Source organism: Taudactylus pleione, unplaced genomic scaffold (genome assembly GCF_031769625.1).
Source record: "Taudactylus pleione unplaced genomic scaffold, aTauple2 ptg000037l, whole genome shotgun sequence".
Classification (NCBI taxonomy): domain Eukaryota; kingdom Metazoa; phylum Chordata; class Amphibia; order Anura; family Myobatrachidae; genus Taudactylus; species Taudactylus pleione.
Window position 1 is genome coordinate 3,593,947 of NW_028284439.1, and position 19,662 is coordinate 3,613,608.

General features: G+C 43.7%; 1 protein-coding gene across 1 annotated transcript in view; it reads left to right on the top strand.

Moving 5' to 3' along the window:
- Nucleotides 1-7,746: 7,746 nt before the first annotated feature.
- The window catches only part of LOC148538697 (uncharacterized), a 105,621-nt gene continuing 93,705 nt past the window's right edge, over nt 7,747-19,662 (top strand). The window contains exon 1 of the mRNA XM_088452349.1: nt 7,747-10,166. Coding sequence (XP_088308475.1) covers nt 7,756-10,166 — 2,411 coding nt within the window. The 5' untranslated portion in view covers nt 7,747-7,755. The remainder of the gene's footprint in view (nt 10,167-19,662) is intronic.

The window sequence follows — 19,662 nt, forward strand, 5'->3', positions numbered from 1 at the left end:
CCCTTGTTGTAGGGTCTCATGGCCGCAAGCCCCAGAGAGCTTTTGTCTCAAACAGAGCCGATAGCTCTCCCACTGACATCACTTGTGATGTCAGTGGGGCCCTCTCCAGACAGTAGGAATTCTCATGGGAATGCCTCAGCCTGGGCAGCCACCCCCCCGGCCCGCCCACCAAAGGGAGCGTGCTGTCACTCAACATCGACAACACGCCCCCTTTGGTACGAGACCCTGAGCGACGGATTGCCCATCACTATCCAGGTCTCACGCATGCGCACGATTGAGCCGGCTCCGTCATGCGCATGCGCTCTGGGCCACCATCGACCCGGTTGCGAGTGCTCATCGCTTGCGACCGGGTCTGAATCAGGCCCAGTGTCTTATGCTTATGCAAGACACTGCAGCAGCCATTTTTCCCATACAATAGTGGAGAGCCTTTCCTGCTTTAAACTATCCTGCTTTCTTTCACACTTGGAATGAAATTGTCCTAAGATCACGAATATTATATATCAGGAAGTACTATCTATATACACATGTGTATATATGTGTGTGTAGTTTTTTATATGTATATACATACACTGTGCCCAGGAGAATAACTACAATTCATGTGGTCAATTTTTTTATTTTTAAGTTTTATTTTTCTGCTATATTTCATCTATTGTGATATTATACACTTGTGCCCATATGATGATGCTCCATGTATGAAATTTATCAATTTAGATAGCAATATGGAGAACAACTGTAATTTATGTGGTCTATATATTTTTCTGCTCGCATGTTATTTTGATAAATCATTTATTATGGTATTATACATTTGTTCCCATACGATGATGCTTCATGTATGAAATTTATCAGTATAGACAGCAATTTTTGAACTACCCCTATGTATAGGGAGTTAGCTAGGTAGTCACCGACTATTACATTGGAGGGCAGATATCCTTTATATTTCCTTATATAAATCCCCTTCAATATATACATATTTTCGCCTATTTGACCACAGTGTCATAATTTTTCTGTCTGACCCATATTGGGATTTAGAGATCGGATATATATAAAACTTTTTTCCTTATCTCTTATCAGTCACTCATAACTGGACCTACTGTGGCCCAGATTACATGTTGTGTTTGTATTGTTTTTTCAGTGTTCACGTATAGATGTTGGTCACATTATTTCCTTATTTTAATAGCATACATATTAAAAGCTAAGTTTTATATATTATAGTAGTTTGAGTGCCCCACAAAAAGAGAGTATCTTTCTATTTCTTTTTCTACCAATATTATACAGCAATGTTTGTAGTCACAATAATGACATATACTCATTAATGCCTTTATATTACACTAAGGATTATTTATTTACTACCATTTATATAGCGCACAAATATTCTGCAGCGCTTTACAGAGAGAATATGTGGCCATTCACATCAGTCCCTGCCCCAGTGGAGCTTACAATCTATTTTCCCTATCACATGCCTACACACATACACACAAGGGTTAATTTTTTTGGAAGCCAAATAACCTACCAGTATATTTTTGGAATGTGGGAGGAAACCGGAGTACCCAGTGGAAACCCACGCAAACACAGGGAGAATATACAAACTCCACACAGGGCCATGGTTGGAATTGAATGGGAATGAGTGATAATTTAGTTTCAAACTCGCCACAAGTTCATTGTTAATTTAATGCTATTCATCATTCCTCTGTTACAAAAGTATCACTTCCGAAAAGATGCTATTTCAGCGAAGACACCTTTTCGGAAATGTGATACTTTTTCATTGTCAGTGTCCCCTCTCTGCCTGCATGCTCTCACACACAGAGCCACTTCCCCCCTGCTCGCTCCTCTCTGCGGCGTCCCCCCACCCCCGCTGCCTGCTCCTCTGTATTGTGTCCCCGGTGCCTTCGCTCACCCCATCGCTGTCATTAACCCCCTTCTCCGTGGCTGCTGGTATCAGTCCTGGCTCCCCATGGCTGTTGATATCTATGCAGCTCCCCCCCGTTCCGGCTGCCAGTGTCAGCACCGGCCCCCGCTCCGGCTGCCAGTATCAGCGCCGGCCCCCTCCCCCTGTGGCCCTCAGTGTCAGTCCAGCCCCCTAGTGGCTGTTGATGTTTGTGCAGCCTCACCTTCGGCTGCCAGCATCAGCACTGGCACCCCTCCCCACATGGTCAGCAGTGTCAGTCACGGCTCTGTTGATGTCTGTGCAGTCCCTCCGGCCACCAGTGTTAGTGCCAGTGTCAGTGGGGATTGTGGAAATTATCGAGGCACAATTGTAACCAGGAGATATCTGGGATATCCCTTGTGTTACATGATTGATGAATGCGGCTGACACTTAAATTATACAAAATAAGGTGAAAACATTTTTTTACCTGCTTTTGTATAAATTAAGTGATGATGAATAGGCCCCATAGTCTTGAACCATAAACAACATTGGTGATGTGGGAAGTCAGTACTTTTCCATCCATCTAAATGAAGTCCCTTGTGTATCTAGACATGAATATTGTAAATGCACATAAATATGAGCACGGAAATCAATGTATTGAAAGGAAATTCTAATATTTGGCACTTGAAATAAAGGCAGACACAATTGCCCTTTAATTTTAGGAGTTGTTAAACATGAAATATAAATGAGGGTCAAACAAGAAGCATATTGCGAGAAAAACAAAAAAGTTTAAATGAAATTGGAACAAGCCATATGGGAAATTAAACTGTTTATCATGGTGTCCATTTTCCCTTGTGCAGGACATGTGCCTTCGTGTCCCAGAGTCTTTAAAACTACTATACAATGATTGCACACATGGGCTGCAAGGATAGAAAATGGATTTGCCTGTGTATGCATAATACAGTGCTCACTTGCACATACAGTATGTAGATGTGTTGTATCATATAAGTCTTGTTCTTTAGAAACTACTTTCACTGCTGCAAGTTAGGATGGTAAATAAATGTAATTCCCTACTACCCTAAATGTGTCTTGAAGTAACGAAGCGTAAGTCCAATGGCTAAAGGGACTTAAATAGCAAAGCAAAGCAAATGTCACAGATCAAGCCACATAGAACAAACCTACCCTATTTTTTAAGAAAATCTTTGATTTTTTTCCATACAAAGTAACCATGGGACAAGGGAAGGATGAAGGATGAAGGGATCAAAAATACAATTGGGTAAAAAATAAAAACACTGGTAAAGAGAAAACGTACACTTCTACTTGCACCTTAATGTAATTCCAACAAGCCAAGTTTATGCCTTTCCCACTGCATCACTAGTTTACATTATCTGGGGCTTAAAATACAAGCATGAGAGGTAGAGTAAAAATATATTTGGCACAAAGGCAATAAATGATTTAGCACAGATTGTAATTCTAGACGAGCTGCTGCATTTTACTAAATTTTGGGCACTTTCTTTCAATAGGTGAACTTTCAGAAAGTGGAAAGGTAAGTTCTGCTTAATTCTCAGCACAGATATATTAATATCAGAAGAAAGGTGCTAACCAATAAGATTTCTCTATACACTTAAAATATGAAGGTCCTTGACCAAACCCAGGAAGTTTAATTTACTATAAAGGAACATACATCTATTCCGAATTTCAGAACATTAGGACATTATATTATGTGAACCAAGGACACTTTGAAAATGGAACAAATCTAATATATTATACTGTAGAGAAATTAAGTTAAATTGCAATGTATAATGCATAAAGTAATACTATGTAGGGCTTTCACATTAGTAGACAGGTGCAAATCAGGTTCTACAGTACCCCGGACCACACCACCTCGCAGAAGCAATTTTTAAATAGGAAATATCACATATATTTTTAATCAGTTTACAAAAAAAAATAAGGGACACAAAATTGCAGAGAAAGAACGTAATAAATTTTTTTAAATAATGCTAGCAAAATATGTAACAAATTATCTGTAAAAGAACAAAGTAAGATATACAAATTAGTTGTGGTTTTGAGATTTTGCCAATCCTGCAAAAGAGGTCGGGCTCATTATCTGATTTTTAGATTATGTTTTAAAGAATAATACAGAAATAAAATTATAAATTCCTGTACATATACCATTTACTCTTCTGACACTTCATATATGATGGAGAACCTTGGAACCTTTGGAGGAAGCAGTGCAACAAGTACCATACCTGCTTACAATGCCATTGTAACTCCCTTGCTGGTCACACTCTCTCCCAAAAGGAAGCAAATATGGAGGAAATAGAATTAATGTTAAATGGTTTCCTCCATATTTGCCGTTATACATAGAGCTTATAGTAATAATCTACTATTGTGAAAAGGGGCTGATTTAGAGTTGAGCAAAAGCCATGCGCAATTGCTTGTGCATTGTGTGTGTGGAACTTAATATGGATATTTGCCCACATTTCGGTGCATGGGTCTTCCCTATCCAGGTGCTTGGTTTTATATCTATTATCATCATAATTGTGCACTTGCACAGACCCTTTTCCTGGAAAAAGATTTGTCTGAAAACATGCATATATACTCTTCTGGACAACTCAGCATAGTCCATTCCATCTACACTGCCTTCTGAACATTGCCTATGTGAAAAAGCTTGATTAAAGCCCAGTTACAACCCTAAAGTGGAGATGCAGCTGAAATGGATTTGGCTCTGCATCCCCTGTGCTTGCGTATGCTTGGTTACAGAGTATGTGTAGCACAAAAACACACAACAGACATGGATGCATATCACACAGCAGCTGCAACAAGTAAGCATTGGCTGTGTTATAATATGCTAATGCCACAGGAAGCATCTTACAGTAAGTGAGTAAACCATTCTCTCTGATCTGCTGCTGCAACACATCGTTGGATCATCTGAGTGAACATTGGTTACCTGAGTAACTCTCAAGTTTCTCAGGATGACTGGGGAAATTATACACTACTGAAGCAAGTGAAGCTGCATTCAAGATGCCAGTGAAGCTGCGGCCAAACTGCCACTGGCTTCAGCACACCCAGAAAATGGGGCCATCATACCCTCATTTTCAGGGACACTGCCTGTCACTGCCTTCAAAAGCCAGCAACGTGTCAATTATGCTGAAGCATTGGGAGCAATGAGTTAGGATGAGAGCTACAAGGCTTTGATAAAGAAGTAAATGGGCCTTGAGAGCCCATCTGCAGTTAGAGAGGTAGAGAGTCTGATGTGATTTTCATGTCAATGTTTCTACATCAGTCGGGATGTCACCGGTCAGAACACTGACAGCATCCCAAAAGACAGAATCCTGACATCATAATGTAAGAAACCTAACACTAACCCTTATCCCTACCCCTAACCTTAACCTTCCCTACCTGGTGCCTAACCCTATTCTCCCCCCAGTGCATAAAACTAACCTGCCCCTCCCTGGTGCCTAACCTTAACCTCCCGTTAGTGCCTAACCCTAACCCTCCCCCTAGTGCCTAAGCCTAACCTAATCCTACCCCTAACCTTTGATACTTACATTTAGGATGCCAGCGGTCGGGATTCCGGTGCCGGTATTTTAACCATCCGCATCCCACACTCCGGTATGCTGACTACATCTCAAGGGGCACAACTACAGGGGGCAATACTACAGAAGGCACTGTATAATGGGCACAACTACAAGAAGCACTGCATAAGGGGCACAACTATAGGGGGCACTACATAATGGTCCCTACTACAGGAAGCACTGCATAATGGGCACAACTACATGGTGCACTGCATAAGGGGCACATCTACAGGGGGCACTACATAATGGTCCCTACTAAATGAAGCACTGCATAAGGGGCACAACTACAGGGTGCACTGCATAAGAGGCACTACTTTAGGGGGCACTGCTAAGGGGCACAACTACAGGGTGCACTACTATAGAGGACACTGCATAAGGGGCACAACTACAGGGAGCATTGCATAAGGGGCACAACCACAGGGGGCACTTCATAAGGGATTACAGAGATTATACAGGTGGCACTTCATAAGGGATATACAGAGATTATACAGGTTATAACCTATGTTCTCAATAATCTGGTTCTATGTGGACATAGAAACTGTGCAACCTGTCTTGAGTTGAGGTGACAGACTGGCAAGAGCCGAGAGGAGGGTGTAATGGATATTACTGTGAGGCACAATGTGCTATAAGGAGTATTACTTAGCGTGGCACAGTGTGTTATAAAGGGCATAACTGTGTGCCATAATGTGTTATAAGGGGCATTATTGTGTAGCATAATGTGTTGTAAGGGGCATTACAGTGTGGCATAATGTGTTATAAGGGCATTACGGTGTGGCATAATGTTTAAGGGGCATTACTGTATAAGGAAACTACGCACCTCTTTCAGCAATGCACGCGCAGAGAAGTGTCTTCTTTGGATTTTTTTTGGGTGCAGGGGGGTAGAGAAACTTTTTTGGCAAGGGGGAGCACAATTTATAGTATTGGATAAAATCCTACTACATCAGCCTAAATTGTGAAAAATTCCATGTCATTACATATCTTAAATATCTAGGTTGCGGAATGCTTTCAATAATTTTTAATCGTACACAGGAATAGTATTCCTATAATCACTAGTAGGTAATAATACAGAAGCCTGTCTCCATACAAGGAAATATCACCTAGGTTGAAATAAGGTGTAAAACCCAGCAAAACGTGCATACAGTATGTGGCGTTTATCTCAAGAATAATCGCCAGGAATGATGTCATGTAAATATATATATATATATATATAAATGTGTGTATCAACATGGATTCTAGGCAGTGCCCTGTATTTAACCTGTAGGAATACAAAGCTTGGAGGAGATTTGTCTTCCTGGAACCAGGCATCTAGATAACCATCTCTTATCTCTACAGGCCATAAAGTTTGGGGAGAGATACATCCTTAATGCAGATGGTCAGACCTGGTCAAGCCATGTCATGGGATATAAAATCCTTTAGGAGGGAGATGACAGGAATGTAGGGTATGTTACCTGCTTATTGGTTTCTAAAGACCCCTTCACACTGTTTCAAGACCCCCTACTTCCTATAGACAATATGGAAGGGTGTGGCCGATTTCTTAATACCCAGTGTACAGCAATGAAAGAGTGAAAACCCAAAGGTGGGGGCTAGTGCAGCTGTGAGGGTATAACTATGCATCTCCCTCAGTGATAAGTGTTCTTGTGCCCAAGGAGAGTCCTAACGACTGGCCAGAATCCAATGCTCCTGTGTCTCCTTCACGACTGAGTCTAGATGTAAAGACTCTGGGTTCTTTTCATTTTTAATTCCTTTTACTTTCTGAAACCTATTTGTGATATATTTGTATTGTCCATATTTGTACTACCTTTTTCTGTAATCAATAACCTTGGAAATATTTTTCGGATTAAACATTCTTAATCCAGTGTATTCTCCGTGTTCTTGTCGAATTCACAAGCCTGTGAGGTCACAGCTACGTACCTATATGTAAGTGAGTGTGCAAATTGAGATTTGAGCAGAGAACCTAACGACTCCCGTTAACTTCGTTGGTGGTGGCAGAACCGTGTTATAGTAACCGCATATGCTGAGGTAACCATAAGTCACAGTTGGCGATTCTCAAATTGAGGTATCTGGAAAATTGGCCGGCTGGTCGTGACAAATTGGTGGCAAGCGGTGGGATGATGATAATTGTTGTTTTTATCACAAGAACTTAAGTGAATTAATGGTGTGTGATTCTTGAGAGAAACTACATCATAAATTCATCGGAGAATTACACTCAAGGTTTAGATTTTAAACGGACATACATAGCAAATAGTTTCTGTTCCCCCCCTCCTCTCTTGTTTTTCTTTTCTATTTTATTTGGCAATTAGTTTGAGGTCCAGAATGACCACAGAGTACCTGCAACAGAAAAGAGATGACCTTGTGGCCATGTGTATGGAGAGAAACATTGCCTGGAAGGGCCAGAACAAGGATCAACTGGCCCAATTACTCCAAGTGGCGGATCAGAATCTTGCTGCTGAAGGTGGCCAGACAATGGACAACCCTGCTGCAGAGGCGCAATCTGTACTGGACCTTACAACAGATGCACAGCAGGGGTCGGACACCTCTGCTGGGTCAAGTGAGTCTGCACTAGAGAGTTTCCTTCAAACTGCTGCCAGGCATATAAAGGACGGGGACTCTGCTGCCACAACTCTGCAGCTGATGCAGCAGTTCCAAACGTCTGCGGACAGGGAAGCAGAAGCTGCCGAGCGGAAGGCAGTCCGAGAGGCTGAGGCTGTGGAGCGCCAGGCTGAGCGCGTGTTCCAGCTGGAGATGGCCAGACTCCGCGGACAGAATGCCACCTGTGAACCGGGTAGGAAAAAGCCCCGGCATGATCAATTTCCTGTATTTGAGAAGGATGGCGACCTCGATACATTCCTGAGGGGGTTTGAAAAGACTTGCCGACAGTTTGCACTGGACCCCAGTGAATGGGCGAGTTATTTAACCCCTGGGCTAAGAGGAAAAGCTTTGGAAGCATTTGCAGATCTTCCCCAGGAACTGGATGGTGATTATGCTGCGATTAAAAAAGCCTTGTTACAGCGTTTCAACATCACCCCTGAGGCTTATCGACAAAAGTTCAGAGACTCAAAGCGCAGTCCCTCTGATACCTATGCGGGACTGTTAGCACAATTGTCAACCCTGTTGCATCAGTGGGTTGATGGATTGCAGGTGACGGACTTTGACAAACTAAAGGACCTTATTCTCAAGGAACAGTTCCTCACACTGTGTCCAGCGGAGGTCAAAGAGTGGGTCCTGGATCGGGAACCCAAAACATCTCAGGAGGCTGCCAGCCTGGCAGACAAGTACACCAGCACTCGGGCTTCTGTGGTGAAGAAGAGCTGGGGGATGCCAGGACAAGCGGCATGGAGAGAGAGACGATCTGGAGGATCACCCCCGCGGTACCCTGCAAAACCAGCTGTTGCTGCACCTTTTGGGGGGGCAGGGGGAAAACCTGTTTTGGCAACTGGCCGCAGGTGTTTTACATGCAATGAGCTGGGGCACATCAGTGTCGATTGCCCCAAGAAGAAAAGATCAACACCCGCTCCTGTGAGTGGCCCGGCAGGGAAACCTGTGCCAGCCATCCTGTGTGTGAAAGGGCCCCAAGGACACCCCCGGGACAATCTAGAAGTGGTCCAGGTAGGACACCAAGTTGCACTTGGGCTATTAGACTCTGGCTCAGACCTGACTCTCATCCACCCAGCCTTAGTGGGTCCCGAGGATATTATTCCAGGGAAGACGATTACAGTGCGGGGAGTGGGTGGGGTGCACCCAGAGGTGCCTATGGCTCGTGTGTATCTTGACTGGGGAGTTGGGAGAGGTATCCAGGATGTTGGGGTGCTGGACAATTTACCTGCTACAGTGCTGTTGGGGTGTGATTTGGGGAAAATGCATACTAAATATGTATCGGAGAGTGATGTTGTAAATAATGCAAAGGAACAATCTAACCCAGTTTTCCCCCAGGTGACCCCTGCTGACCGACCCAGCATGAGTTCTAATGAATGTGATTGTATCAGTGATGTACAAAGTGCTGTTCTAGCAGATAACCCTTTGCAGTTCCACAGGCCAGAGTCTGGTCAGTCAGAAATGGGTCTAACGGTTTACCCTAATGAAAAACTGTGTAATATACTGTTAGCAGATGATATTGCAAATGTACCATCATCAGGGTTTGAAGTGAATACTGTAGGTAACGATGCCATCCCTGTATTAGCAGTAATGACCAGGAGAGCCACAGCCCAGAGTAACTGTGAGGTAACCCCTGCACCTGGGGAGAGTGTGTCACTAGAGATTCATCCCCCTCAGCCCCCCTCCTCCTCTCCTGCTGAAGCTGTCAGCACAGAGTCTGGGATAGGGGAGGACAGAAATCACATTTTGTCTCCTCACCCTGATCAGCTAATGAGAAGTGCTGCTTTCAAAGCAGAACAGCAGACAGACCCCAGTTTGGAAGCTGTGAGGGGGAGAATCAGCGAGGCAGGCCCGGAGGGTAAATCAGAGAGAATTTTTATGGAAAATGGACTCTTATATAGAGAATGGGTCACAGCTGAGGGTGCTGAAAGGCAGCTTGTAATCCCTCAGATCTACAGAACTGAGCTCCTGAAAATAGCACACGAGATCCCCTTAGCAGGACATTTGGGGGTGAGACGAACCAGAGACCGGTTGAAACATAAGTTCTACTGGCCTGGCATGGGGAAGGAGGCAGACGATTACTGTCGCTCATGCCATGCTTGCCAGATAGTTGGGAAGTCTGGTGATGTGGGGTGGGCTCCTCTCATTTCCCTTCCCATCATATCTGAGCCCTTTGAGAGGGTTGCGGTTGATATTGTGGGACCAACACATAGGGCCAAATGTAATAGGGTGTCTGTTTTGGTAAATTGCGAGTTTGGTGCTAAACTCGCAATTTTTCACAACTCTCCAATGTAATAGGGTGTCTGTTCACTAAAACTCGCATTTTTCAGAGTTACTAAAACTCTCCATTCTCAAACTCGCATCCAGATGTTTTCACATTGAAAACAATCAACTCGCCCAATGTAATAGAGAGTCTGTTTCAGACTCGCAAAAAAAAGTTTACCAAAAGTCCCCAAGTAATAGACCTGCTTCAGGCTAGCGAGTACATCCTGAGCAGGTCAGATTAACACAGAAACATGCACATATCCATGAGATATGTACATGTTTCTGTGTGTACTTATGTTAAATGGTTTTAAATAAAAAAAAAATTTTGTGCACCCCCTCCCCAAAAGCATAACCAGTCCCGGGCTTTATAAAACCTGTGTTGGTTCTAATAATACAGGGGCCAAAATGCGTAGGGGGCCCCTGTATATTAAGAACTAGCACAGGGCTTTGTTGAGCTGGTCCTGGTTCTGGAAAATCAGGGGACAAAACGAGTAGGGGTCCCCCGAAAATTCCAGAACCAGCACCGAACTCTTTCTAGTGGGGGGATAATGCCACAGCCAGGGAAAACCTTTCACCGGTTTCCCTGGCCAAAGCATTACTCCTGACCGCTATTCAGTCCAGACCGGGGATCCCTGGGGAGTTGGGTACCCCCCCAATAAAGGGGTACCCCTCTCCAGGGCACCCCAGGTCTAGACTGATAGCCCGGGACTATCCCCGGCACCCTAGGGCGGTGGGTGCCGGGTTGATAGTGTTAGTATAAAGTGTAAAATTACATTTTCAATATTGTCTTTATTTGTAGAACCACAAGTACCAGCAAGCCTCCCCTGCATGCTGGCATATGGAGAACCACAAATACCAACATGCGGGGCATTACGGGCCCGCTGGCACTTGTAGTTTCACAACTAAAGAAATATGTAAATAAACAAACATACACCGTGAAAGTATAATTTTAATAAAACATATATGCACACTCACACTCACACATACTCACCTAGTATCCGAAGTAATCCATAGGGGTGTACCTGGAAAAAAAAATCCATACTCACCTCTCCTATGCGTCGATCACATCCTCTTCTGCAAGTAGGTAATCCAGGGGTTAAAATAAAAAAACAAAAAAACCCCGATCCATGCCAGACACAGCAAAGGTATGTGTGTACACATACCTTTTCTCCGCGTAAATGACCAGGGCACACGTGTGCCCAGTCAGTGAAGGGACCGCCAGACAACCAGGGAGCATCTCCGTCGGAGCAGCTCCCTGATTAGCTGAATGCGGCCAGCCTGTGTGTCCCATAGACGTTTATGGTGAAAAATCCCCATAGACGTCTATTGTGGGAACTGCTACATCATAGCCGCAAGATTAATTGAGGTTAATCTTGTGGTTACATCAATGATACAATGGCTTACTTCGGATACTAGGTGAGTATGTGTGAGTGACTCAAAAAAGTTTACGGGACTTGTCTATACAGCAGTTGTTCAAGAGACTTAGGCCCTGATTCAGACCCACTCGCGAGCGGCTGTCCGCTTGCAAGTGGGTCGATGGTCTGCACTGCGCATACGCACGATGGAGGGAGCTCCGTCGTGCGCATGCGCGAGACGCGATGAGCGAAGGACTTTCCTTCGCTCGTAGTGTCTGATCAAAGGGGGCGTGCTGTCTATGTTGATTGACAGCACGCCCCCTTTGGTGGGCGTGCCGGGGGCGTGCCTCCCAGATGGAGGCGTTCCCAAGGGAACGCCTACCATCAGAAGCCGGCCCCACTGACATCACTAGTGATGTCAGTGGGAGTGATTTTGGCTCTGATAGAGCCAAAATCACTCCTGGCCTTGCGGTTGAGAAACTCAACCGCAGGCTTCTACTCGGAGTGGCGATGGTCGCGATGGTCAAGACCATCGCGACCATCATCCTGCACGCTCGTATATGCTGTGGGTGGTGACCCACAGCTATACGAGCGTCCAGGAGGACGCTCCATATTTATGGAGGTGGGCCCTGATTCAGAGCGAGTGCTCTGGTCAGAGCGTCCGGCTCTGAATCAGGGCCTTAATTTTCCTGTGGCTTGATGCAGACAAATGAATTAACCATCCTCATACATTTGCATGTCGGGTCCTTGCTAAATGCAAAAGTTATTGGAGAATTGTTACATACAAATTATTCTCTGAATAAGATCTCTGGGGAAACTGTTGTTTAGATACCAATCTGTATCAGTACTTTGGATACAACATCTCCATTTGTATCTCCTACTGGCTTAATAAATCTGGATAAGCCTCTTTTAACAGTTTTTAAATTTTTGTTCATTCAACAACCAATTCACTATTTATAGTTAATTTTATTCCATTTATTTTATTTTTTCATTATTTATTTTTACAACATAATAGCCTGATCAACTCTATGTGTTGGTTATACCATCTGTGAATTGCTATGCCTATGTATATTGTCAGTTATATTTAATTTCATCTTGTTTATGTGCTGCTATTCATTTTTATTTTGTATTAATAAATTACTAATATTATTTCCAATTGACGTGTGCTATATCAGTGTCCCAGCATAGGTTTTGGAGCGCAGTATTTCCTTGTTGCACGAACATTCTAAAGCAGAAACTGCTCAACACAATTATGAATCTTGAGTCTAGAAAAGAAAAGTGTAGGATGTGTTACTGGAATTCTGTTAACTCCTTCTACATTGTACAGAACAAATGGCACCTAATAAATTATAGATAGGAACATTTAACATTGGAATCTTGTGATCAATAGCATTTTGTTTTTGTGTCTCCATATAATGACAAAACTCCATAGAGGGATGCCTTGCTGCTTTGTTATTACGCTGGGCCTATTTTGTACCTTTGTTTACAAACACATGCACTGATTGGCACAGCAAGACTATGGCCCTGATTCAGACCCACTCGCAATTGGGCGTACGTACGTTCGGCGTACGTAAAAAAATATTTAAATTCAAGAACTCGCTCGTATTTTCGTACGCAGCAAAAAATCCGCCCCAAACTCAGCCGACCACTCCTCTATCTAACGAGCGTGCCAAATAGCGAGCGTACATCCCCAAAATGGCTTGAAGGGAACGCACGCACAAGTACAAACCGGAAGTGCGACTGTCAGATTCCGATTACCTGCTCGTTTTTTCAGCCTACCTCCCTCAATCATATCATGCCAATCAATGTATCAAATAGCTTCATTTTTTTTTTTTCAACACAATGCAATAAACTTTAATCTTGTCCGTGTTTGTGTTTGCTCGCAGAATACGTACGGCTGAAACCTTCGCTTTTATTGTTCAAAAGACATGTTAGCCCCAATTAAACAATTGTTCTATTTGTTTGTATCCCCACAAATTTTCTGTGGTTCATTTCTTTATTTAAATTTGCTTACGCATGTCACTGCATCAAGCCTATCATAACTCTCAAGAGATTTGTGGCCCTGTCGAACACATGACTCATACACTAACCAATATAATTTGTCCTGTTAATTTCCCAAATACATTAGCCAATCAAATTTTTTTGGGGTGCTTTATTAAAAATATTTAGCCAAAAAAACACCATTGCCATCATGAGATCCGCCGCATTCACCAGGCGCGAACTGCTGGTGCTGACGGAGGTGATGGACAGGCGGATCACCAGTCCGCCTCCACCCATCTCAAATAGTCGAAAGCGTTCCGCATATGCGGAGGTACGTCGCCGCCTGTGCTCCTTCGGCTCACGCCGACATATTGGCCAGCTGGAGCGCAGGTGGTCGGACCTGCACCGGCTTACGCCCCGCTTGCTGGCATGCTTTCGCATGCAGATTGCGGAAAGTAAGTTTTCTGGACTGTGGTTTTCAAGTTTATCTTGTGGGCCCTAACTGCGTGTGCATGTTTTCATGTCTGTCCTATTGAGTCATTGTAGTCATATCTGCATGTGCTTGTTTTCATGTCTGTCCTATTGAGTCATTGTAGTCATATCTGCATGTGCATGTTTTCATGTCTGTCCTATTGAGTCATTGTAGTCATATCTGCATGTGCATGTTTTCATGTCTGTCCTATTGAGTCATTGTTATCATATCTGCATGTGCATGTTTTCATGTCTGTCCTATTTAGTCATTGTATTTTTTATTTTTTTTATTTTTTTATTTTGGATTCCTGTTGAAACTAACCACAATATTTTTTTCATTTTTTAGGGGCACAGCAAAGACTACGGCGTCATCGCCAGACAAGACGCCGGTCCCGGCCCCTCTCTCCAACCCCCAATTCCTCAATTACCCCCTCCTCCCCAGACCCTGTGGCCGAGATTTCAGGTCTACTTCCCCTCCAGCCCAATTCCCCCTCTCCACCATCCGTCCCTCCTCCAAATACCCCCTCCCAGGATTCGTCAAACACCCTGCCCCTAGGTTTGGGGAATGTAGCCACCTCTGAGGTGGTCCAGGGAGTGGCTTCTGGCTCTGGCGTTTTGGAGAACGGTATGTTTTTTAATTTTATTTTGGGCACCACAAACTGTTTGTATGTAATCATGTGTCATCCCCATTTTTGTTGGCTTTCTGTCGCCTTAGGGTATTTTTGGGGGTTGTCTTTACCTGTTCCTGCTGATGTCACCATACACATATCACACCTGTGTGCATTTTTTTAGGGCCCTTGTATTTTTGGCCTAGGACATTTTGGGGTGCTGGGTTTTATCCGTGTAATGTTTTTTTTGGCCACAAGCTTTTAAGTTTTGGTTTGCTTGTTTTGTGTTTTTTTAGAATGTTGCTTCATTATAGATTTATTAATCCCCAAACTTTTGTCACCCACAGAGGAACAGAGGCGTCGGGCAGAAATCTGTCATTGTGTGGCCTGTATGCGGGAGCAGGTCACCGGGCTTCTGCAGGGCCTTGACCATCTGTTGGTCCTCCTTAGGAATTAGTTTTTTTTTTATTTTTTTTTCTAATTGTTTCCTAATAAATCAGTTTTAATTCAAGCTCTGTCTCATGCGTTTTTAGTAAATCCAAGATTCTTTACACTGACATAAGTAGACTCTTCAAGCAAGGATTGCCACAGAATCTCACTACAGATTGTGTGTTGTATTTTGAATGCAAACAGGCACAAGAAACACCTCCCAGTACCAATGTCATTTTCCTTTTTTGGGGTGGCCAACATGATAGTTTACAACATTTTTCAGGTTCCTATTTGGTGGCCAAACTGCTTAGGACAATCTTACGAAGGCAACAAATTGTTCAGGATTCCTTGGTGTGTTGGTTAGTACCCCAAAAACATATTACATTTTAGCTCCACTTGCTTCATTACTGGGTTACCCCTTAGGTAAAATTAACGTTTGGGAGCTTGTTTACACTTGCTTCTAACGTGCCCAAAAAGGAAACAAATTACACTCTCCAAATATTTATTCACAACAGAAATCAAAATACAAAGTGGTCACTCACAAACAAAACACACAGTGATAATCAGAAATACACCACATACCAAAAACACGAAACAAACACACAACAAATCAAGAACTGGTTGACGAAGGTCCATGCCCACATGATTTCAAAAATATGGCGTTGCAATATTGGTGTCAGAATATATTCCAGAAGTTTCCACATAAATGTTTTTGAAGGGTAGCAGGAAGTAGTCATCATCAGGATCACTGTGTATCAAGCTTAACATTGTTATGTACTAAAGGTCTCCACTTACCCAGAAGCCACGCATCACCAGCTTGTAGGTTGTTTAATTTGTGCCATATCCCTGATTGCCGGATGACGAAGGAGTCATGTGCACTTCCTGGTAATTTTGCATTCAGGGACAGGATCTGGAGGGAGGCATCACATACCACCATTACATTCAGGGAGTGATAGTGTTTACGGTTGCGAAATATTGCCTCCAGCCGTGCTGGAGGCTGAAGTGGTATGTGAGTACCATCCACAACCCCTATGATGTGTGGGAAGCCAGCTATTTGGTAAAAATTGGCCTTGGCCATACTAAGGGCACCCATATCCAAAGGCATTTTAATAAAATGATGGAGGTGCTTGAAAAGTGCCTCCATCACTGCCCTCAGGATCCTGGAAAAGGAGGATTGTGAGATGCCCGCCACTATTCCCACCGTTGTTTGAAATGATCCTGAGGCACAGAAATGTAACACCGCCATAAATTGCGTAAGTGGTGGTATTGCTGTTGGACTGTCAATTTGCCGCTCAAGATCACTCTCTATTAATGAGAGAGTGTCTATGATGATTTTGGGAGGAAGACGGTAGCATCTTAAAACCTCATCATCGGGCATTCCAAAAAGGGTGACACGTGTTCGAAATATCTGGGGCCTTGCACGCCTACGATGCCTACGCCTGGGACGAGATTGAGGTTGGTCGGCTTCTGGGAGCATGGCCAGAACAATCCGCCCAAGATCAACCTGAAATGGCAAGATTTGAATGTAAGGCTTTGGACCCACCCCAAAAGAAAATTAAGAACAACTTAGCTTGATGATACCATCCATTGCTGCTTACATGCCGGGGTATTGTCATGATACGTCCAAACTGAAATTAATCCCAAAAATAATTTGAAAAAGTTTAGTCTGTGCATTTATGTTTCTAAATTTTGTGCTAGACAAAACATAAAATAGGCGAAACACACATTTGGCCAAAGAGCAAAACGACATTGCACACAGTACATCAAAATGGGTTGAAATGTAAGCCAAAAAAGCGAAAGGGCAACCACAAACAATTTTACAGGATTAATAAGCATTTAAAAATGCGCTAATTAGTTCGCCAAAACAAGTTAATAAACAAACAGAGAAAAATGCGCTAATTAATTCGCCAATACAGGTTAATAAACAAACAGAGAAAAATGCGCTAATTATTTCGCAAATACAAGTCACTATACAAACAGAGAAAAATGCGCTAATTATTTCACAAATACAAGTCACTATACAAACAGAGAAAAATGCGCTAATTAGTTCGCAAATACAAGTCACTATACAAACAGAGAAAAATGCGCTAATTAGTTCGCAAATACAAGATAAAAATGGACTTACCAAGATCAAATATATAAGATTCCAAATCAAAAGGTCTTTGGGTCCGAAATTAAAAAAAAGCTAAAAGAGATGAAATTATGGATCCAAAAATTAAAAACAAGAAGAAACACAATGAGACACCAATTGAACCAAAGTTAGACTTCACAAAACTTACCAAATCAAGAAACGAGGCCCAAAAAAAAAAAAAAAGCGAACGGAAAATAAAAACGCAAATCTAGCAAACAAAATAAACTCCAAACGCCAACTCCTTTATCCGCAAACAAGAAACTCCAACCAAGGTAATCTCCAACAATCCAAAAACGCCACCTCGACTCGAGACACACCAAAGCCATAAATAGTGTTTCGTTTCCCGCACAAATTAAGGAGGGATCATAGGAACGCACAATCAATGATGCGGCCGCAAAATAAGGACGCATGTATAAATACGTCACGAAAACACATTTAAATTCTGGTGTATTTCTTGTTTGGACCTCAGACATGGCTACAGACCAGGGAAACAATGGACAAGAGTCAGGCGGTAAGTCTTTCATGCATTTTGTCTCAATGATTAATTTGAAACATAAGATTGGGCAAGTTGTGAATTAGAGAAATCTGAATATTTACACAAATAGGTGAGGAGGATGACATGGAAGAGGCTGCTGGGCCCAGTATTCCGGCCAAAGCTGCAAAAAAAAAGGCAGCCACATTTCACAAGAAAGGAGATGGAGGTTTTGATTCAGAAGTGTGTGGACATCCTGCCACAGGCAGACAGGAATATGAGTACAAGCCAGAAGTGGAGAATGTGGGAAGAGGTAGCCGTTGCTGTCAATAGGGTGGGTGATTATGTCCGTCTAGCCCGGGATGTCAAACGGCGGTAAGTAAACACTTGCCCCCCCTAAAAACAAACACCATTTTAAACAAAAGGATAATGGTTTCCATTTTATCCCACAGATGGGGCGACTTCAAATATCGCCTAAAGCAAAAACTCGCGGACAGGGCTAGGCATGCAAGGGGGACAGGTGGGGGTCCCACCCCTGTGTCATTGGAGTTGACGGATTTAGAAGAGCTGGCACAGGGGTGTGTGCAGCCTGTGGAGGTGTTTGGTGTGTCCAACATGGATACGGACATGCCAGACTTTGCGGCTCCTCATGTTGTCCCAGGTAAATCTTGTGATGTCACCAACTCTGAAATGTTAGTGTGCCAATATGTAGATTCTAATGTGAGTCTTTTCTCATTTTTCCAAACAGAGACACAGGCGGATGAGTCTGCTCCAGAGGGGAGCCTTGGCCGCCGAATTTCTGCTGGCTCTGCAGGGGAGGAACCAGTACATCCGGCTGAGGACCCTGCAGAAGCCAGTCCAGGGCAATCCCCCTCGCAGGCAGTGGCCCTCGTCACAGAACTCAATTTCAAATCGGATTTCCATATGGAGATTCTGCAGAGGATGGACGCCAGTCTGCTACGGGTGGCTGAGGCCCTGGAGCAAAATGCTGCGGCCAATGTGACCATTGGTCAGGTCCTGGCAGAAAATACCAGGGCCAACATCTGCATCGCCAATGCCCTGGAGCAGCTCGTTCGCCAGCACATGGTGGAGCTGACCTCCCTTCCTGCCGGAACATCAGGATCCTCCACCTCTGGCACAACATCAGCCAATCCTCCAAATGTGCCTAGCCCTGTGCCTAGTCCAGAGGCCACAACATCTGCCTCTGGACAGGCAAGCCTGATGACATCCCGGTCCCGGTCTGGCGCCCTCCCTCCCCCAGCCAAACGGGTGAAAAAACGGTGAAAGCAATGGCGACTTTTCCCACACTCCTTCTGTGCTTGGCTCATATTCCTTTCTGGTCAAAACTTCCCTCTCCTTTCTTGTGAATTGTTTTTAATTTTGTGTTCTACATTTCATAAATCTTTTATTTTGGCCCAATTATTGTAACTTTGGAAATGAACCCTGCAAAAAAACTTTGCCAAAAAATTTTTTTATTGTGATTTTTTGTTTGAGCAATAAAAAAATAATAAAAAACTGACATTGTATTGTACCTATAATCAAGCCTAATCTGAGATCTAGAACTCTGGAGTTGATTTAGACCCTCTCGCTAGGATGCGATCACTCGTAGCTGGCCAATAATTGCAATCTGGGCTTGCGTATTCATCGCAATGCGTGTGTGCAAACCACTGCAAAAGATTGGGAAGCGCTCACTCACCCGGCATAGACAGCCCAGCTGAATGAGTGACAGGAGAAGCCGTTTGTGGGGGGTAACAGGGGCAGGCCACTAGAAATGGGGGAGTGGAGGTACAAAAGCAGGTGTGCCTGAGTGTTTCAATGCCGTTTCAGGTATGCATAATTAACAGGCAGCGTCATAGTACATGTCACCTGGTTGTATTTCACACTGAAGTGATCGCAGTGCTTGCGGCAAGGTATAGT